The sequence below is a fragment of the Canis lupus genome, chromosome 4 (genome assembly GCF_003254725.2).
Source record: "Canis lupus dingo isolate Sandy chromosome 4, ASM325472v2, whole genome shotgun sequence".
Taxonomy (NCBI): Eukaryota; Metazoa; Chordata; class Mammalia; order Carnivora; family Canidae; genus Canis; species Canis lupus.
Window position 1 is genome coordinate 40,723,567 of NC_064246.1, and position 17,376 is coordinate 40,740,942.

Sequence of the window (17,376 nt, forward strand, 5' to 3'; positions counted from 1 at the left end):
ATAGCTATTCTAAGGTGTTCAGAGGTTGTAGGATTCCTATTCCCTAAACATTTAAAGGGATGTGAGACTTAAACCAAGAGTGGGCTTAGCACTTTGCTAGAGGAGGTACACAATACTTTCTCTGCCGAAAATGACAAGGAAGAGCAACATTACTCATCTTCTTTGACCAGTGATGTCAACTTGGGGATTTGAGGACAAGGAAAGGAGAACAGAAACTGACACTTAGCAAGTACCAATTCTGTATCTGATTCCTTAATAGTCTCCTCCTGTTAACTTTCCTAGCAAGGCTAAGTAGTTCATAAAATGGCATATTGAGAGTAGCTGTCTCAGAGGGTTATTCTGCAGATTATATCAGATTACCCACTTCAGCTATTTAGTATCATTTCTATTTTATGGAAGACTGAAATCCAAAAAGGAAAACTGCTGTGCTTCAACACTGGTTATGTGACTCTACAGCCAGTGCATTTACCAAGAGACTAGAACATGCCACCTCCTAGAATGATGGTATGAATTTAAAGTATAATCCGAGGGAAGGAAATCTCGTAGATATCATAGAGATTTTACTGAATTGGAATTTGGCATTTGAAAGAGGAGGAAATATGTGTTAGAGATTTTCTTATGCAGAAACCCAGTGTTAGTCTAGTGGTGAGCTATTGAAGGGGGAAAAAATCAAAGAAGACTAAAAGGGTATCATAGTAATAAAGCAGGAGTTCCCAACCTTTCAGAATTATCTGGTGGCACTTCTTAAAAATACAGATTCTCTGGTCCTCACCATCTAAAGATTATGACTCAGTAGACCAGCAAAATGTCCAGGGAATCTGTTTTTGTTGCTTGTTGTTTTTGTTTATTTGTTTTAAAAATCACTTGCCCTACATGACTCAACTACAACCACACAGGCTTCGGAGAACCAGCTCCTGGACCACCCAAGCAGGTGGATGCTGCTTTTCTAGTTCATAGGCGATGGGGATGTTGCAGTTATTGAGGAAGTTGCATTGAGAAAGCAGCTCTCTCATGCATTATTGTCTCCTGTTCATTTTAGCTCTCAGAGATCAGGGGACTAAAGAGGGGGAATTGGTTAGGGGTGTGTTTATAACTAATTCAGAGGATTTGGTTGATGATATGGAAGTAACCTAGTGATTGTGTTCTTATAGGACATGTAGAAACTAGAAGATAGTCAGATAAGTACCCAGAATTAGAAAAATTCAGGAAAAAGCTAAACCTATTAGCCCTAGAGACACTAGAAGAAAATATGATGGAGGTCTGAGAGATTCGGAAATGTAAAATTCTTGTTAAGAATTTGTTAGTCCTTGCAGTGGAGTGGTATAAGTAGGACTATATGTGATTATCTGTGGATTTCCCTGATTTTAAATGAAGATGGAAGAAAGTGGCACATGATCGTGGAGATAGACAAAAAGGAAACCAAAGCGCGTATAAACGAGCAGACCTAAACACATTGTGTGCCAGGATAGGGACAGAACCTGTAGTTGTGATTTTCAGAATTGGGGAACACTGAGAAGAAGCAGAGCTACTGGGTACAGGTGTACCTTTTATAGCTTCTACAGCTGTGGTTGGTAGCCCTACATGATAGTACTCTGAGATGACTGATGAGCACATTTCCTGGTTTTCAGAACTGGAGAGGTGGAGGGGTGGGTGTGTTTGGGGGGATCTTGATTGGTAAATTTGATGTAAATTTAGTGTAACCTCCAGCATACCTTTTAAAATGGAGTATCAAAGTTAAATAATTTTCAGCTAAACAGACTTTGTAGGATTGTGTAAGTGTAGAAAGATATATACAGAGTATTAGGAGCCCTTTTCTCTCAGGTTTTAGGGGTAGAATTTTTTTGCTTATATGGATTTTACAATTTTTCTGTAATGAACTTGGGTTATATATGTTTTAAAAAGGGACACAAAGCAGCTACTTGCTAACTTGTAAATAAAAAGTATGATACCAACTTTATGTAGTAAGCACCAGCAAGAGAATACAAAGAGTAACCATACCAAATTCACCTGACTTTGGAGGTAGGGAGATTAGTGGGCTAGAGGGATGATGTAAAAGATAAAGGTGTTAATGGTCTTTATATGGGGCAGATATTCAAACTGAATAGAGAGACGTAGGCTGGACAGTAGTACATCCAGATGGGTTACAGAACCAGTGGCTCATTATTGATATGTGTATTTCGTGGATGGATCCATAGAAGCCTGGATAGAAAGATCTAGAATCGTGGGTGCTGTCCTTGGTTCTGACCCATTTAACATGTTTGCCAAGAACTTGGGATAAAGATTTACTACATTTGTCCATCACACAGACTTTTGGTGTGGAATACCCACTCTTCTAGAGGACAGAATCAAAATTCTAGAGGCTGACATGGAAGGGTCAGATCAAGCTTCAAAGGTGAATTATAGTAAAAATAACTAAACTCCTGCATGAAGCTGCCCTTCACCTCTCCATTAGCTATACAAATATAGAATTAGGGAGAATTTTTAAAAATAGATATGTTGGGGAACAAGCCTAGGAATTTATTCTAACTTACTGCCATCTAAGGCATCTACTCTATGTAATAGGACTAGTAGATAAAGGCAGTGTAATCTTTGACTGTATTAACTGCAGTATAATGACAGTATATTTGACTGTATTAATGTAGTATAATGACACGCACAAGAAAAGATGATGGTTTCAGTGTTATCTTCATGTGATCATGATGATGATGATCAGATCATGTGATCTGATGATCAGTACTCATCAAAGCTTGAGTTCTAGACCAGAGTAGAATAGTTAGTATATGAAAGGCTTGTAAACCACAGTAGTATAAAGTGTCATTCTCAGAGTTGAAGACAACATTAGTTTGTAAAGCATTTAATGTATCATCTCATTTTGATATTTTCAAAATAGAGATTATTATCCCCATCTTACACAGATGAGAGAACTGAGCTCTGAAAGTTTAAAGACTTAACCTGTATCCTGCCAAGTTAGTGCTACTATATGGCTTCTGTTTATCTTGAAAAAGATAAATTTGATTGTTATTGGTAGTGTGAGAAAGGACAGTTTGATTGTTATTGGTAGTGTGAGAAAGGACAGTAGTTACTGGTCATTACTATTTTGATTTGATTGTTATTGGTAGTGTGAGAAAGGACAGTAGTTACTGGTCATTACTATTTTATACCAGTAGAAGACCAAGGGGGCAGTTATGTTTCAGTATTTGTTTCATGTCAAAGAACTGCTACATGGTGAACCTAGACTTGAAATGGAAATTTTTCTGCCTGTATGTTTAGTGTTCCCACCACTGCAATAGCCCTAGGGATGATCTTAATTTTTTGTAACTACAGAGGACTTGCCTAGAACCACAGATTGGGAGTTTGCAGGTGGCAATTATGTTGACCATGTTTTTCTCCTTACTAGAAGGCAGTGTCAGGCAGACTATGAATCTTTGTTGTCTTTGGGTGGATCCTTGTATTGTGTGGGATAAACCTTTTAAGGTTGGAGAATTTGTAGGCAAGTTGTTTTTGCTTTTGAGGATTTTACCTCCTTAAGAAGGAGATTAAGTGATTGACAAAAATACATCTAAGGAGACCTGACTTTAACTCTTGGCTTGTCATTTAACTTTTCATAAGCTTTTAAGCTGTGTCAGTGTTTCACCTCTTTTGTCTCCTTGGCTCCAAGGGATTCACATAGGTCATGTATTAAGAGGATGATTTGTTACAAGAGATAGAGAGGAAAGAACACCAACTTAGGAGCAAGAGCTCAGAGTTGCAATCTAGGCTTTGGTACTCTATAGTTGTGAAACCTTGAGGATTTTACCTCTTTTGCCTCATCTGAAAAATTTGAGGAATCATCCCGTAGTGGTTTTGTAAGAGTTATGTAAAAGAAAATGGAAACAAGTCTTTTTTCGTAATATCTGACAAATAGAGAACTGTCCAAGTTCGGCTTTTACACACAGGAACCGTTGCCATAAATATGCATTCATTATCTATCTATCCATCTATCTAATCTAATCTAATCTAATTTATCTAATTCTTTTAAAAGTAAAGTCTACATCCAGCCTGGGGCTTGGACTCAATGACCCTGAGATCAAAAGTTGCATGCCCTATGGACTGAGGAAGCCAGTTGTCCTGCCATCAATTGTTTTATGTTAAAAACTCAGAACTACAAAGAAGTGTATGTTTTTATGTACTCATGCACCTGTATATCTGTAGAACTTTTGATATTACTCAAGTATGTTCCCTGGTTTGGGATTTCTTTATTCCTCCTACCTTTACAGAAATGGTGACTGGTACATTTCCATCTCCCTTTCCATTCCTTCATTGCCTTTTTTATTTTGTAGAGCAAGGCTTAGATCACATAGCAGAAAACATTCTTTCTTACCTGGATGCCAGGTCTCTGTGTGCAGCAGAGCTGGTATGTAAAGAATGGCAGCGAGTGATCTCTGAAGGAATGCTTTGGAAGAAACTGATTGAACGAATGGTGCGCACTGACCCTCTATGGAAGGGGCTTTCAGAAAGAAGAGGGTGGTAAGTTTTTGGGTTGCTTGTTTCCTTACAAAGAGTTTCTTGGACATAGGGTCACTTGGACTGCTCAAAATAATTATACTTGCCAAATGTGTTGGCCCACTTTAAACAATTGGGAAGGAGGATTGGTCAGCAGTGGTGGTGGGAGTTAAAGCTATTAGAATAATTCCTTTTGCAATGCATATTTCCCTTACAAGTATTAACCATTAGGAAGAATAATTTAGTTTGAATGATTTAGTTGATTTGGCTTTTCAAACCTATGTATTTATGATTTTCCTTTCATGTTATTTTTAGATGATTATATATTACCAAAAGATAGATAAGAAAAAAAGAAAATATGAGAAAGTCAAATAATGCCGTTTTGCTATTTGTCATTTCTTCTGATTGAAGATACGGGAGGCATAGCAGGCAGGAGTTTTCAGACACCCATGAACTTACATACAGCTTTATAGCTTTGTACATCTATGTAACCCAGCCCACTTAGCACGAGAGAGAGTGTTATAGTTGGAAGTACAGATTGTGGTGTGAGGGTTAGGACTGTATTTTCTTTATGGGAAGAGGTTTGATGTGTACCAGGTAAGGTTTATCGCAAAGTTACGTTAGCATTTTTTTTAAATCAAGTTACAGAATGAAAGGCTATATTAATATGTGTTGGGTGTCCAGGAAATAAAAGGCCAGGATTATGATAGAGAGCTGGAAATTAAAGTAGACTTGTCTCTAACATGTAAATTTAACAGTCAAAAATTCTGCTTTTGAACTGTTAAAAGTTCAGTACAAGTCACAAGACTTGAAAGATACAGTATCTTTGTAAGCACCATGTTTAAATACAATTCACCCTTTTATGTGCAAAAATGTAACATCTGTTTGTTTTTATTTGCCAGGGATCAGTACCTGTTTAAGAACAGACCTACAGATGGCCCTCCCAATTCATTTTATAGGTCATTATACCCAAAGATTATCCAGGATATAGAGGTAACTTTATGGTTTATCTGTTTTTATGGGCTCTTTGTGTCTTGTTCTCAACTTTTTATGTTGCCTTAGGGTGTTTTTTGATCTAAAAACATGGAGCTAGTAATTTTTTTTTTTTAAAGTTGAACTCTTAAAGCAAATGTGTCATAATCAGTGTATAATCTGCAGCCATTCTTCAGAGTGGATAATGCCTTTTGTAAAAAAAGATCTAATTTTTCTAAAACATGAAATACATCTGCAGGTTGCCAGTTAATTAAAACCTTAATTCAAAGTCAGCTTTTTATTCTAATTTGATAAATTTTTTAAAATCCAAGGCACAGTTTTTTAGGTCAGCAATTTTCCATTTTTGAGCCATCTCTAGGGAACTGGAGAAGGCACAGTTTCAGTTTCCTCTGTAAATTTCCCATAAGTTTTTTTTTTCCCCCCCAAAGGGCTCCAATATGATTCTAAGCAATAGTTAAGTGGGTTTTATAGCACAAATTATGCTCCTGGACCATTTTGGATATGAGTGTAACTTCACCAGACCAGTAAAATTCTGTAAACTTGATGAGAAACATTGGAGATGTTTGATATTATTCATGTGTTCTAATTAGTTCAGTTTTATTATTTAGCCCTTTTCCTTGAACCAGGAAAGACATGCACAGGCATTTCTCATTAACTCTTTCACATGTGTTCTTGGCAGTTCTTGGTTACTTCACTATTTCCTCCTTGGCGAAAAGTCTAGCCTTTGCTAGGCAGTGCTGTATCACCCATAAAGTTATACTCAGTTTCCCAAATGTGAAGTAATCCTCTCCCCCAGGTGATAGACATAAAAGTTATTGTGCCAAAATTCATTAATGGAGAAACATGTGCCTTTTGGGGAGCCCTCCTCCCCCTTTAAGGCAGATGTGAACTGATGGAATCATTAGGTTAATGGTAAATCTCAATGTGACTAGAATATCATATTTAAAACACAAATCCTTGTCTTGAGTATACAGCTCCCTAAAATGAGCTGTAAAGTAATCTTTTAGGGAAGGCAAAATAATTTAATCTCTGACCGACAAATCATAAAATATAGGAATTGATCCATTGGCAGTTCAAGACTTAGAATAAATGGTTTCTACAATGGAGGAGCTGAGACACAGCATTAACATGAATTTTAAGTTGGTCTGTGTGTATGTTTCAGGGGAGGGGGGGCTGTCCCTTATTGTATATACTAAGATATTACTTGTGCATACATGGTAGAAACTATATTACTTTTTGCTTTTTTCCCCAAGGATATTTTTTTTTTTACAAAGTATCTCCAAATTTCCTTGAATAATTTTAGCAAGTCCTTTGTTATGAGAAGGACATTGTTTAAAGGCCATGTTAATAAACCGGAACTCTGGAAGAACTTTGATTGGGTTGAAGATTTTGGTGACGTAGATTATTTTATTTAATCCTCATGAATACTATTTTAATCAATAGTATGAACTCAGTATTCTGTGGCATGATAGTATGTGACACCACCTACCATAACCATTTCCTCAGGCTGGAATAATATTTTAAAGTTAGTGGAGGAGGCAGATGTGAGGGAAATGGAGCTAGGGGGGAAAACCCTACTTGATAAAAAACCTCGACATCATGGTGGTCTACCCAGTGGTTCTTAAACTGTGGTTTGGGAAAACCCACTGGTTGGCCCTGAGAGTCTCCTCCAGATTTTTGTGGGCCAGATCTCTTAGTGTAAGGGATGATCTTTTATACTTTGGTATATTCACTAATACTAGTAATAATAAAAAGTGATGTATCACACATATAAGAGTATTTACTTGTGCTAGATACTTTGTAAAGCATTTTATAATACACTTTTTTATTTAACACTGAACAATACCTTGAAAGGTAGCCCATGGTCTTATTTAAAGTTAAGGAAACTGAGACTCAACAAGATTAAATAGCTTGCCTCAGATCACACAGCTAGTGAGTAACAGAGTCCGTGGTCAACCTATTCTTCTGTACTTAATACAGCTTTTGTACTATAGATCACTGGTACCTCCTCAAAATCAAGTTCTTTACCTCTGTTTTGGGAGTAGGTTTTACTCTGTCCAGGGTCGATGCACTTGTAGAGAGTTGTGTCAGTGATCTCTGGATCAAACAAATGGAGACTCAAGCGCTTGGCTCTTGACCATATGGCTGGTATGAAACTCTCAGAGCAGAATATAATAATTAAAGTACCCTCTTCTGAGTCTTTGCAGTATACCATGAACTATGTTGTATGACTTACATAAATTATTGCATTTAATTCTTGCAAGGTACATGTTATCCTCATCTTAGAAAGGGGAAACTGAGACTAAGAGAAGAGATGGGAATTTAACCAAGGTTTATCTAGCTTTAGGCTTAGTGGTTGTATTTGTCATTTTCAAAGTGGAAAATTCAAGAAGTAAAGGAGAAAGAGGTTTGTTGTTGCATGCCTGTGGACTTTGCAAGGTGACTTCTCCTCTTTTCCCAATGGTGTTGAATATCCAGCATCCTTGAAAAAAGGGTATGAGTTAAGATCAGTTGGCCTGTTTCAGTTCCGGTTATGGAAAAGGGAGTGTTTTAAAGGGTTTTAAGCATGTTGCCAAAAGCTAAATTTTACCCTGAATGCCAAGTGGATATTTGTGCCCTCTGCACAGTTGCCCTTACACAGGTGCAGTCTCTGCATGGTTCCCATGTGCTTTGCAAAGTTGCGAATTCACAACATCTTTTTCTCTTTCCTTTTCTTGCTCTGCTTTGATGGCTCTATCTCATGTATTAGCGCCTGCCATCTGTCCATTCCCAGATTGACTCTGATGGGCAGATGACCTTGCCCTTCCACTTTGACTTGTCAGAAATTGACCAATTTTAAGAAAAAAGTAGGGAATCTACTTTTTTTGAGGTTAGTGTGGCCAATCCCTGTTATTCAGGAAAGGAAGATGTGAGAACTAATGTCTGGGGAGAATAAATAAGAATTCTTAGCTTTCTACAAAGGTTCATCTCTCATGGGTGTTCTTGCCACACAGAGAGAAGAGAGGGTTTAGAGTACCTCTGAGTTGTAAAGGAATTCCTGGAAAACCTGAGGCACATTCCTAAAAGCAGCAGCCATATTTCCTCTATTATCTAGAGTCTAAGTTCTTCTTCTTATTGGTGAGCTTACTATTAGGTACTTTGCCACAGTGATTTAATTTAACCCTCAAAATATCAAAACTGAGATTCTTAGTCCAATGCTTCTGCTCTTTTCATTCTACCATTCCCCTGTCTCAGCAGAGAGATGGAAGTTGTTATAATCAACTCCAGTCGATTAGAATTCTATGTCTTGAACTTGGGAGTTTTCTCTGTTGCCATCTCAGAGTAGTGTCAAACTCTTTCATGGAATATGTCTTTTCCTTCTTTGTGTTCACTGGATTAAATCGTTTGAAGCACTTTCCTTGGAACCACTGGTAAGATGATGGTGTATTGTATCACACCTTTGAATAAACCACATTTTATTCAGGGAAAGTGGGGAGCTTTTTTGTGGTTTGCAAACTTGATATTAATATTGTCCTGACCAGAAAATGCTGAAACTTGCCCACCCACCCAGTTGTGTTTAGGCTTCTAAAAATAATGTTATTCCTCCATACTCAGACATCTGTTTTCACTCTATTGCCAATTTAAATGCCGCTGTATACTCTGTATATCATGGCTACTTTCCCAGTATTTTGAAAATTTGCTCAGGGTAAGGGGATTTTACAAGTTCTCAAAAACACGAAATATTCCTCTACGGTAGCCATACCACATGATGTGTAAGTGAAATGGCAGGTATCTGCATAAATAAAGAGGTGCACCTGTGAATGCCCTGTATCCCTACTGCTGGAGTTCATAGTTGAATTGCATTGGAAAGTTGAGTCTCTTCCTAGGAATGGTTAGGGAGGGTTCAGGGCCAGCAGCATTAAGTATCAGTCTAGATTGAGACAGCCATTCTTGACATTTTGGTGAGATGATTTTTTTTTGGTCACAACCTACTCCTTTGGGTCTGTGTTCTCCACAAACAAGGAAGAATATCACTCATTTGAGGCACTGTGACGAGCACTTTACCTACATAATTTAATTTGATCCCCACAACAGTTTTGAGGAAGTAGATACTATATTTTCCCCATTTTTACAGAGGAGGAAACTGCAGCTCAGACAGTCGCAGCTCATTTGCCAAAGCTGCTAACTGGCCTTGGTATTTTCTATATACCACAGTGGGCTGCCTTCCATCTTTAATGGTCTAGGTTTTTATTCTTTAGTTATTTATTTAATTAAAAAAATTTTTTTATAAGGACCTGGCTTATAAGCAGTCTAGTAAGAGTTGAGGTTGTCAAATATGGTGGTAGGTAGTATTTTGGGCAAGCATAGTCAGCAGGAAGTGCTGCTTGCTTATGTGGGTGGCCTGGGGAATTGAGAAGAGTAAAGTCCTAGGAATTACATGAGACTGGTGTGCAGCAAAATTATCAGCTCACTGAACTGGTTTAGTGTCCCTTCCCTGGCATTTTGAAACAAACTACACTTGTTTGGGGATTCAGGAACCTAATAGTTTTTTTAACATAGCCCTAAGTAGGAGCTTCCTAAAATGATCCAGATAATCCAGGATTATCTGGCATTCCTTTTCTTTTAAAATCCAGAAATGTGTTTTAGAAAATTAATCTCTTTTCTGAATGTTGAGAAGCTAAGCCATTTCCCATTTCTTAACTTCAATTCAACTTCAAACAAGAGCCTGTTATCTAGCAGAGCTTTTGAGAGGTCCTGGCCTCTGCTTCTTGTTTGAGGGCCTGAGATGGAGGGTATGGCTCAGCCTTTCACAGGTGGTGTTCTCTGTTCAAACATTTCTGGGGATGAGTGCACCCCAGGCTGACTACTGCCTCACCCCAGCTCCTCTTTAGTCCTCTCTGCTGTATCTTTAGGTTTTTAGGTCCAGTAAAAGACTGTAATCAAGGCACCCAGTTCTAGAAAACATTTTCTAGTAGAGATAGAACAAGTAGGAAATTATTTTCAGTATGGGGATTCCTCTACCTCCTCTTTTTACATTAAATTACTTTTTTTCAGTTTCCCATTTGACAGTGAATGTACTTTTCCTTTGCATTGAGACATACAAGTAACAGCTACTTAACTGATTCACTAATATTTTTAAAGCCATTGTTTGTTTTATAACTAAAGTACCTATATGAATTCTTTAACACCAGATATATTTGTAAGATATGTTACATAGTCAGCTTTTTAATACTTTGGGTTTATATGGAGTCATGCCTTTTGTATTAACTCCGGGCCCTGGTAGGTTGTGGCCTGAACATCGGTAACCACTGCCAGGAGTCACTGGCCATTAATAAGACTCGTTACCAGTACATCTGTCTCCTAAGTCAGCGTTTTCTTGGTATACTTAGCGTGCTGAGGTGGCTCAGGCACTATCTAAAAATATGTTAGTTCTCTAAATGATTTTAAGGATTGAGTTGAGTTTAAGTAAGTCTTTTTTTTTGGACCCCTTTTCAAAAAGTTGCTTTATACAGACAGATCTGTTATCTATGTTGGTAGTGGTAGCAGAGGTGAGGTAAGTTATTATCTTTTTTTGGTTTTGGAATGTGCTTTTTATTTCTGACATTTTACAAACTTACTAGAGATGATGATGCTGCCTAAGAAGCTCTGACTTGGTGGCAGATGGGCAGATGAGTGTTCCCTCTCTCCTGGCGTCTCCATGGCACCGCCGCCTTCATCCCATGGGTGTTGGGAATATGTGATGCTGCCTTTTCTCAAGGCTGTACATAGGAGCTCTGAGGGCAGGGATTAGATTTCCAGGCTCCTGTACTAAGTACAAAGGCCACAAATGATGAAACATTTCCCTTTTTGGGTATATGTATATCACTGTCTCTAGCCTTTCATTTCTTTTTCTGTAAAATGAGGACAATAATTTCAGCTTCAGAATTGTGATGATTAAATTAGCTATAAAATATTTAAAACACATAGCATAGTGTTATAAAAGCATAGTACCTGGCACATAACATTCAGTAGATTTTAACATTTTAGAGTGTGCAGAAGCATGCTGCCTTCAGCATAAGAGGAAATACAGTTTGTTAGATTTCAACAGAGCCAGTAATTAAGTGCTTTATCATGAATGAAGATGAGATTTGTCACCTTTCTTTAGCAAAGCAACTAATTAAACTTTTAGCTACTCAGATAACCTTTCAAACTATATCGCAGACTCACATGTAACCAATTATTTTAGTCCTGGTTGCCCCCTAATTTCCAGGATTTGGAGTTTACACTTTGGTTGTTCTTAGTAGAAACATTGTGCCCTTTGATCCTGAAAATGCCCCATACCTACTCCCAAAGGTTAGGTCTTGTAGTGCTCTGGGCATGACCCATTTTCTCATTAAACTTTGCGCACTGGTGTGAAGCTGTAGTACTGTTTATCTCATGTAAGTGTCCTACAGCACTGACAGTTTTAATCACTCATTTGGCACTCATATTTTATCTGGAATTGTTACTGATCTTATGCTCTGTGTTCACTGCCTCAATAGCTAGGGCTATACTTCTTTATAGACGCTGCATATTTTAGTGGAAAACATGGACTAGTGTCAAGGAGAGCTGAGTATAATTTCCAGCTAGTCCGATTACTAGTTTTGTGGCCTCAGGAAATGAAACTCTTTCCAGGTTTGCAAAAGGATGAAATAATGAGAATTTCGTTTCAGGGTTAACATGTAGATCGTTTAGCCAAACAAACATGTTTAGAGTATATCCAATTCCAGATACCTGTGTGCCTTGAGTGGTAGGTTCATTGAAAGCAGTATGCTTCCTGTTCTTTATGTCCCCAGTGCCTAGCACAGTCAGTATGTGGAATAAGGTAACATCTTGGTAAATGTTGTATGAGTTATGAAAGAATGAGAATCCAGGGTGGAAATGTGCAATTCTAAAGGACCTTTAAATCTAGTAGAAGATTAAAAGTGAATACCAAATAAAATTCTTTCTGTAGTGGTTGGCATGTAATAGTTGTTCAATATCTTTTCACAATGATTACATAGATTGTCAGTATATGCTTCATGTTGGTGGTGGTCTTCTGCCAGATACTGTAATTGGCATTAAGTGACCCAGTGAGTTACTGTTTATTTGTATGTTTTGGGTACAAATGGCATTCTTTAAACATATTGAGTTCTGTCTAGGCTATTTTTTTTCAAACCCAACTCAAACTCATTGGAAATCATTTGATGGTTGCCAGACCGTCAGGGAGTGTTTGAGAAAAAAAACACTGTTAGGCTAATGTCTTACTTGGAAAAGAGCATGATTCCTATCCACAGACAGTTGTGCGGACCAAGATGGGGTATCTGGTATGCTGTTCCTGGAAGCAGCACTAAAGTCTGTAGCCTAATAGAATAGTTGATTCACAAAAACTCATCTGTTTCCTCCTTTTCCCTCTAGACTATAGAATCTAACTGGCGGTGTGGACGACACAACTTGCAGAGGATTCAATGCCGCTCTGAAAATAGTAAAGGTGTCTACTGTTTACAGTATGATGATGAAAAAATTATCAGTGGCCTACGAGATAATTCTATTAAGGTGAATGACTGTGTTTTGTATGTATTATTTTTAGAATTCTGGTTATATCTTAGATACTAGATCACTAAATCTTTGTTTATTCCAGATTGTTTTTAACTGTTCTACTCCATCTTGGCAGCTCTCAATGTGGTTCTAAAGAACTAGAGCCAGAGTATTTCCCTCTACTAATACTAGACCCCTGGATTGTCTCACTTCTTATCCTTCTCTAAAGCACATTCACATTCTATATTCTGTGTTTAGGTGCACACTGAAAATATCTCAGTATCACAGGACTCTTGCTGACTTTTGCTAGCTGATAGAAGTGTTGCTAACTTATAAATCAAAGTCTTTTATGGGTGCTGACAAAGGCTGACAAAGGTTTTTGTGATAACACAGAAGAATGATAGAGCAATTTATATTTATATGTTTTAAATCACTTTTCAATAGTAGATAAACTGGATCATTTCTCTGTGTTTAATGTTTGGCAGCTGATCTGACAGATTTTGTTTTACACTGTTTGTAGCTTATTTTCTCATATTTAAGAAAACATATTGGGCTTTTTTTTTTACTGTTTTTTTTTTAAGTTATAATTTGCATACAGGAAAATTCACTCTTTTTGATGTAAAGTTGTATGAGTTTTGACAAGCACAAAGAACTGTGTAACCATAACAAAAATCAAGACATAAAACAGTTCTGTTATCCCCAAAAGTTCCCTTATTTGGCCCCTTTGTGTTTAATTCTTTCCCCTAGGCACTGACCTTTTTGTAAATCTTTATTTTCTGTCCCTATAACTTTGTCTTTTAGCGAATATCCTATAAATGGACTCACATAGTAGGTAGCCCTTTGAGTCTGGCTTCTTATACTTAGCATGGTGCATTCGAGATTCATCATTTAGCAATAGTTAAGTCCTTTTTGTCGCCATGTGATAGTCCACTCTATGCGTGTACCTCAGTGTGTTTTTCTATCCACCTGTAGAAGGGCATTCATGTTTCCAGTTTTTACAATTATGAATAAAACCACTATAAACATGTATGCAAGTTTTTGTGACAATGTAGGTTTTCGGTTCACCTGAGTAAAAATGAAGTGGTATTGTCATGGTAAGTGTATGTATTTCCTGCTAAGAAATGGCCAATCTGGTTTTCAAAGTGGCTGTATCATTTTATGTTCCTGTCAGTGGTATATTAGAGTTCCCTTTTTTATGCAACCTTGGTAGCGATTGGTATTCTCAATATTTTTTTCCCCGGGATTTGTCATTTTAATAGGTATGTAGACATGATATACCTCATTTTGGATTTAATTTACATTTCCCCATTGATGGAGTACATGCATCTTTTCACGTGCTTATTTGTCACATCTGTGTATTTGTGGTGAAGTATCTATTCAAATCTTTTATCTATTTTTGAAATGGGTTGTTTTCATTTTATTGAACTTTGAGAGTTCTTTACATATTCTTGATAGTTTTTTTTTTAACATATGTTTTGCAAATACTTTCTTCCAGTCTTGTCTTTTCATTTTCTCAAGGATATCTTTCACAGAACAGAAGATTTTGATTTTGACAAAGTGTTGTATACCATTTTTTCCTTTATGGATTATGCTTTTGATGTCATATCTAGGAAGTCTTTCATGGAGCTTTTTGAATCTGTAAATTCATGTCTTTCATTTACCAAATTAATTTCTTTTCTTTTCTTTTCTCTTATTTTATTTATTTAGGGACACCTGGGTGGCTCAGCAGTTGAGCATCTGCCTTCTGCTCAGGTTGTGATCCTGCAGTCCTGGGATTGAGTCCCACATCGGGCTTCCTACATGGAGCCTGCTTCTCCCTCTGCCTGTGTCTCTGCCTCTCTCTGTGTCTCTCATGAATAAATAAATAAAATCTTAAGAAAAAAAATTTTATTTATTTTGACAGAGAGAGAGAGAGCACAAGCAGGTAGAGTGGTAGGCAGAGGGAGAGGGAGAAGCAGGCTCCTGCTGAGCAGAGGGCCTGACATAGGGCTCTATCCCAGGACCCTGAAATCATAACCCAAGCCAAAGGCAGATGCCCAACTGACTGAACAATCTGGGTACCCCTCATTCACCAGTTTCAAAAGTCTTTGGCCATTAGTTTTTCAGATATTTTTTCTGTACCATTTTCTTGCTGTCTCCTTCTGAGACTAATTACATAAATATTAGATCTTTTGCTACTGTCTTACATTTTCTCAACCTTTTTTCCCCCTCTTTCTGGATAATTTCTGTTTATCTTTCCTCAAGTTGACTGCATGCTCTACCTCTTTCTTAGAAATTCACAGGATAGAGTAGCATGTAAAGGCTCTGAGACACCCAGTGTTTCCCAACTTCCAAAACATTTGACCACACAACTCTTGTTTTTATGTATTACTTATTGATAGCCCCGATAACTTGTGGCAGGTTAATTAATTTAATTAACTATAATTTTGGCAATTATCCTTTAAGGAATAGGTAAAAATGGTTTATAAGGACCTTGTCAAAGTATAGACTGGCCAGAGGCTTACATTTCATTTATATTGGATATGTTTCTAAAAAATTCTATTAATAGAGGTATATACCATGTTTAATTTAAAATATGCATACATTTGATTTATAAGACTTAAAGAGTAGAGTAGAAGTGTGCTATAGAGAGGTCATCTGGACCCATGTTTGGAAACCTTCTGTACTTCTTTCTATACCAGTCCTGGATCACTAATCACTCTTTCAGCTGCGTGTGGAGCCCCATGCAGGGCTCAGATCCACGACCCTGAGATCAAGGCCTGAGCTGATACCAAGAGTTGGATGCTCAACCGACTGAACCACCCAGGCGACCCACTAATCACTCTTTAAAAATAACTGTGGTGCTAATTAAGGTCAGAAGTTAGAAGCAAGCCTTGTTGTTGTAGAAAGATAGTTAAATGTCTACAATACTTGTTATATCTTGGGTACTTGCAGTAAACTTGAGGGACGCTGTAAATCATGATAATATTTTACAATGGAAGAAACAGGTCCACACAATCTATCTTTAACAATCTAATCTTCAAAAAGAAATGATTTACCCTCCCCCATTATATGAGGACAGTATTGAAAACCTGGAAAATCTAGGAAAGATCAAAAGAAGGGAGAAAAAGAGCACTCAGAGAACAAAACCAACTATTACTAACATTTTCTTTCCTTTCCTGTTTTTCTTTTTTTAAATATACATGTTATGTCATTATATAGATGGTTTTTTATTCTGGTTTTAAAAACCATTACTGTAATAAAGCATTATATTCTCTCATTAAAAACTTTTCAGAGTTTACTTTGAAATTTGTCTGAAATGTTGAACATTTTTTATTTTAAAATTTTTGTAAATAAACATAATGGATTGTGGTATGCATTTTTAAGGTTCTTACTAGATATTGTCACATTGTTTTCCAGAGAGTGAGCCAACTCTTTTCAGAGTTTATTTGAAAATTCCCGTTACAAAGCTGTTAAAAATAATGAGTACAATCGTTAGAGGGACAAAGTATGCAAAATAGTACATCTGTTTTGAAAGCTATTCAATATTGCCTCTTCCCTTTTTTGTCATTTTCCACCTGTTTGAAGTTTAACCACTCTTATTTATTATAACAGAGGTCTGTTTTATTTATGGTTCAGAAAATAAGGTGAGACAAACATATTTATCAGAATGTGATATACTAAATCACTATTTGTGGTTGATCTTGTCTCAATAGATTTGGGATAAAACCAGTTTGGAATGTTTGAAAGTGTTAACAGGACACACTGGCTCTGTCCTTTGTCTCCAGTATGATGAACGTGTCATTGTGACTGGTTCTTCAGACTCTACAGTGAGGTGAGTGATTTTGCTTTACTAGTCTGAATTTACAGTCTTTCATGAGAAGACTGAGATTGCACCCTTTTCAGGAATGAACACATACATACTTTGTATATGTTTTTGTATACTGTATTTGTAAACCACTTTGGGTGTAGTTTTATTTGAACAAAGTAGGGTGGAAAGCTTTTGTTAAGTAGGTCCTATTCCCATTGCTGTATGTTACAGAGATGGCAGTGTACTTTCCTGCAAAAACACATTACCTAGTGTTAAGCTAGCTTTCTCCTGGGATACCATGCTTCAGACATTTAGAAAAGTCATAGTGTCCTTTCTCTGTGCTTCTAGGCCATTACTTTTGCCATACAAGCCTGTGTCTTTCCTCCTTTGCTCTTTGTGAAGAGCAATTCTTAGGAGATTGCATTAACAGAGAAGCTACAGCATGAAAGGGCTGCCCCTAAGAATCCTGTATCTCATGGATGGAAGCAGTTGGGATACTAACTTTGTCCATAAAGCATTTGGGCACATAGATGAGTGAAATTGACAAGATGTGATGACTACAGTCTCTAGTTTGCAGTGGATAAATAAGAGACTCC

General features: G+C 37.2%; 1 protein-coding gene across 12 annotated transcripts in view; it reads left to right on the forward strand.

Moving 5' to 3' along the window:
- FBXW11 (F-box and WD repeat domain containing 11) overlaps positions 1-17,376 on the forward strand; it is a 124,853-nt gene that overhangs the window by 89,977 nt on the left and 17,500 nt on the right. For all 12 annotated transcript variants that reach the window (XM_025434257.3, XM_035715155.2, XM_025434246.3 and 9 more), the window contains 4 exons: positions 4,320-4,506; positions 5,385-5,475; positions 12,871-13,008; positions 16,686-16,804. In XM_025434257.3, coding sequence (XP_025290042.1) covers positions 4,320-4,506; positions 5,385-5,475; positions 12,871-13,008; positions 16,686-16,804 — 535 coding nt within the window. The remainder of the gene's footprint in view (positions 1-4,319; positions 4,507-5,384; positions 5,476-12,870; positions 13,009-16,685; positions 16,805-17,376) is intronic.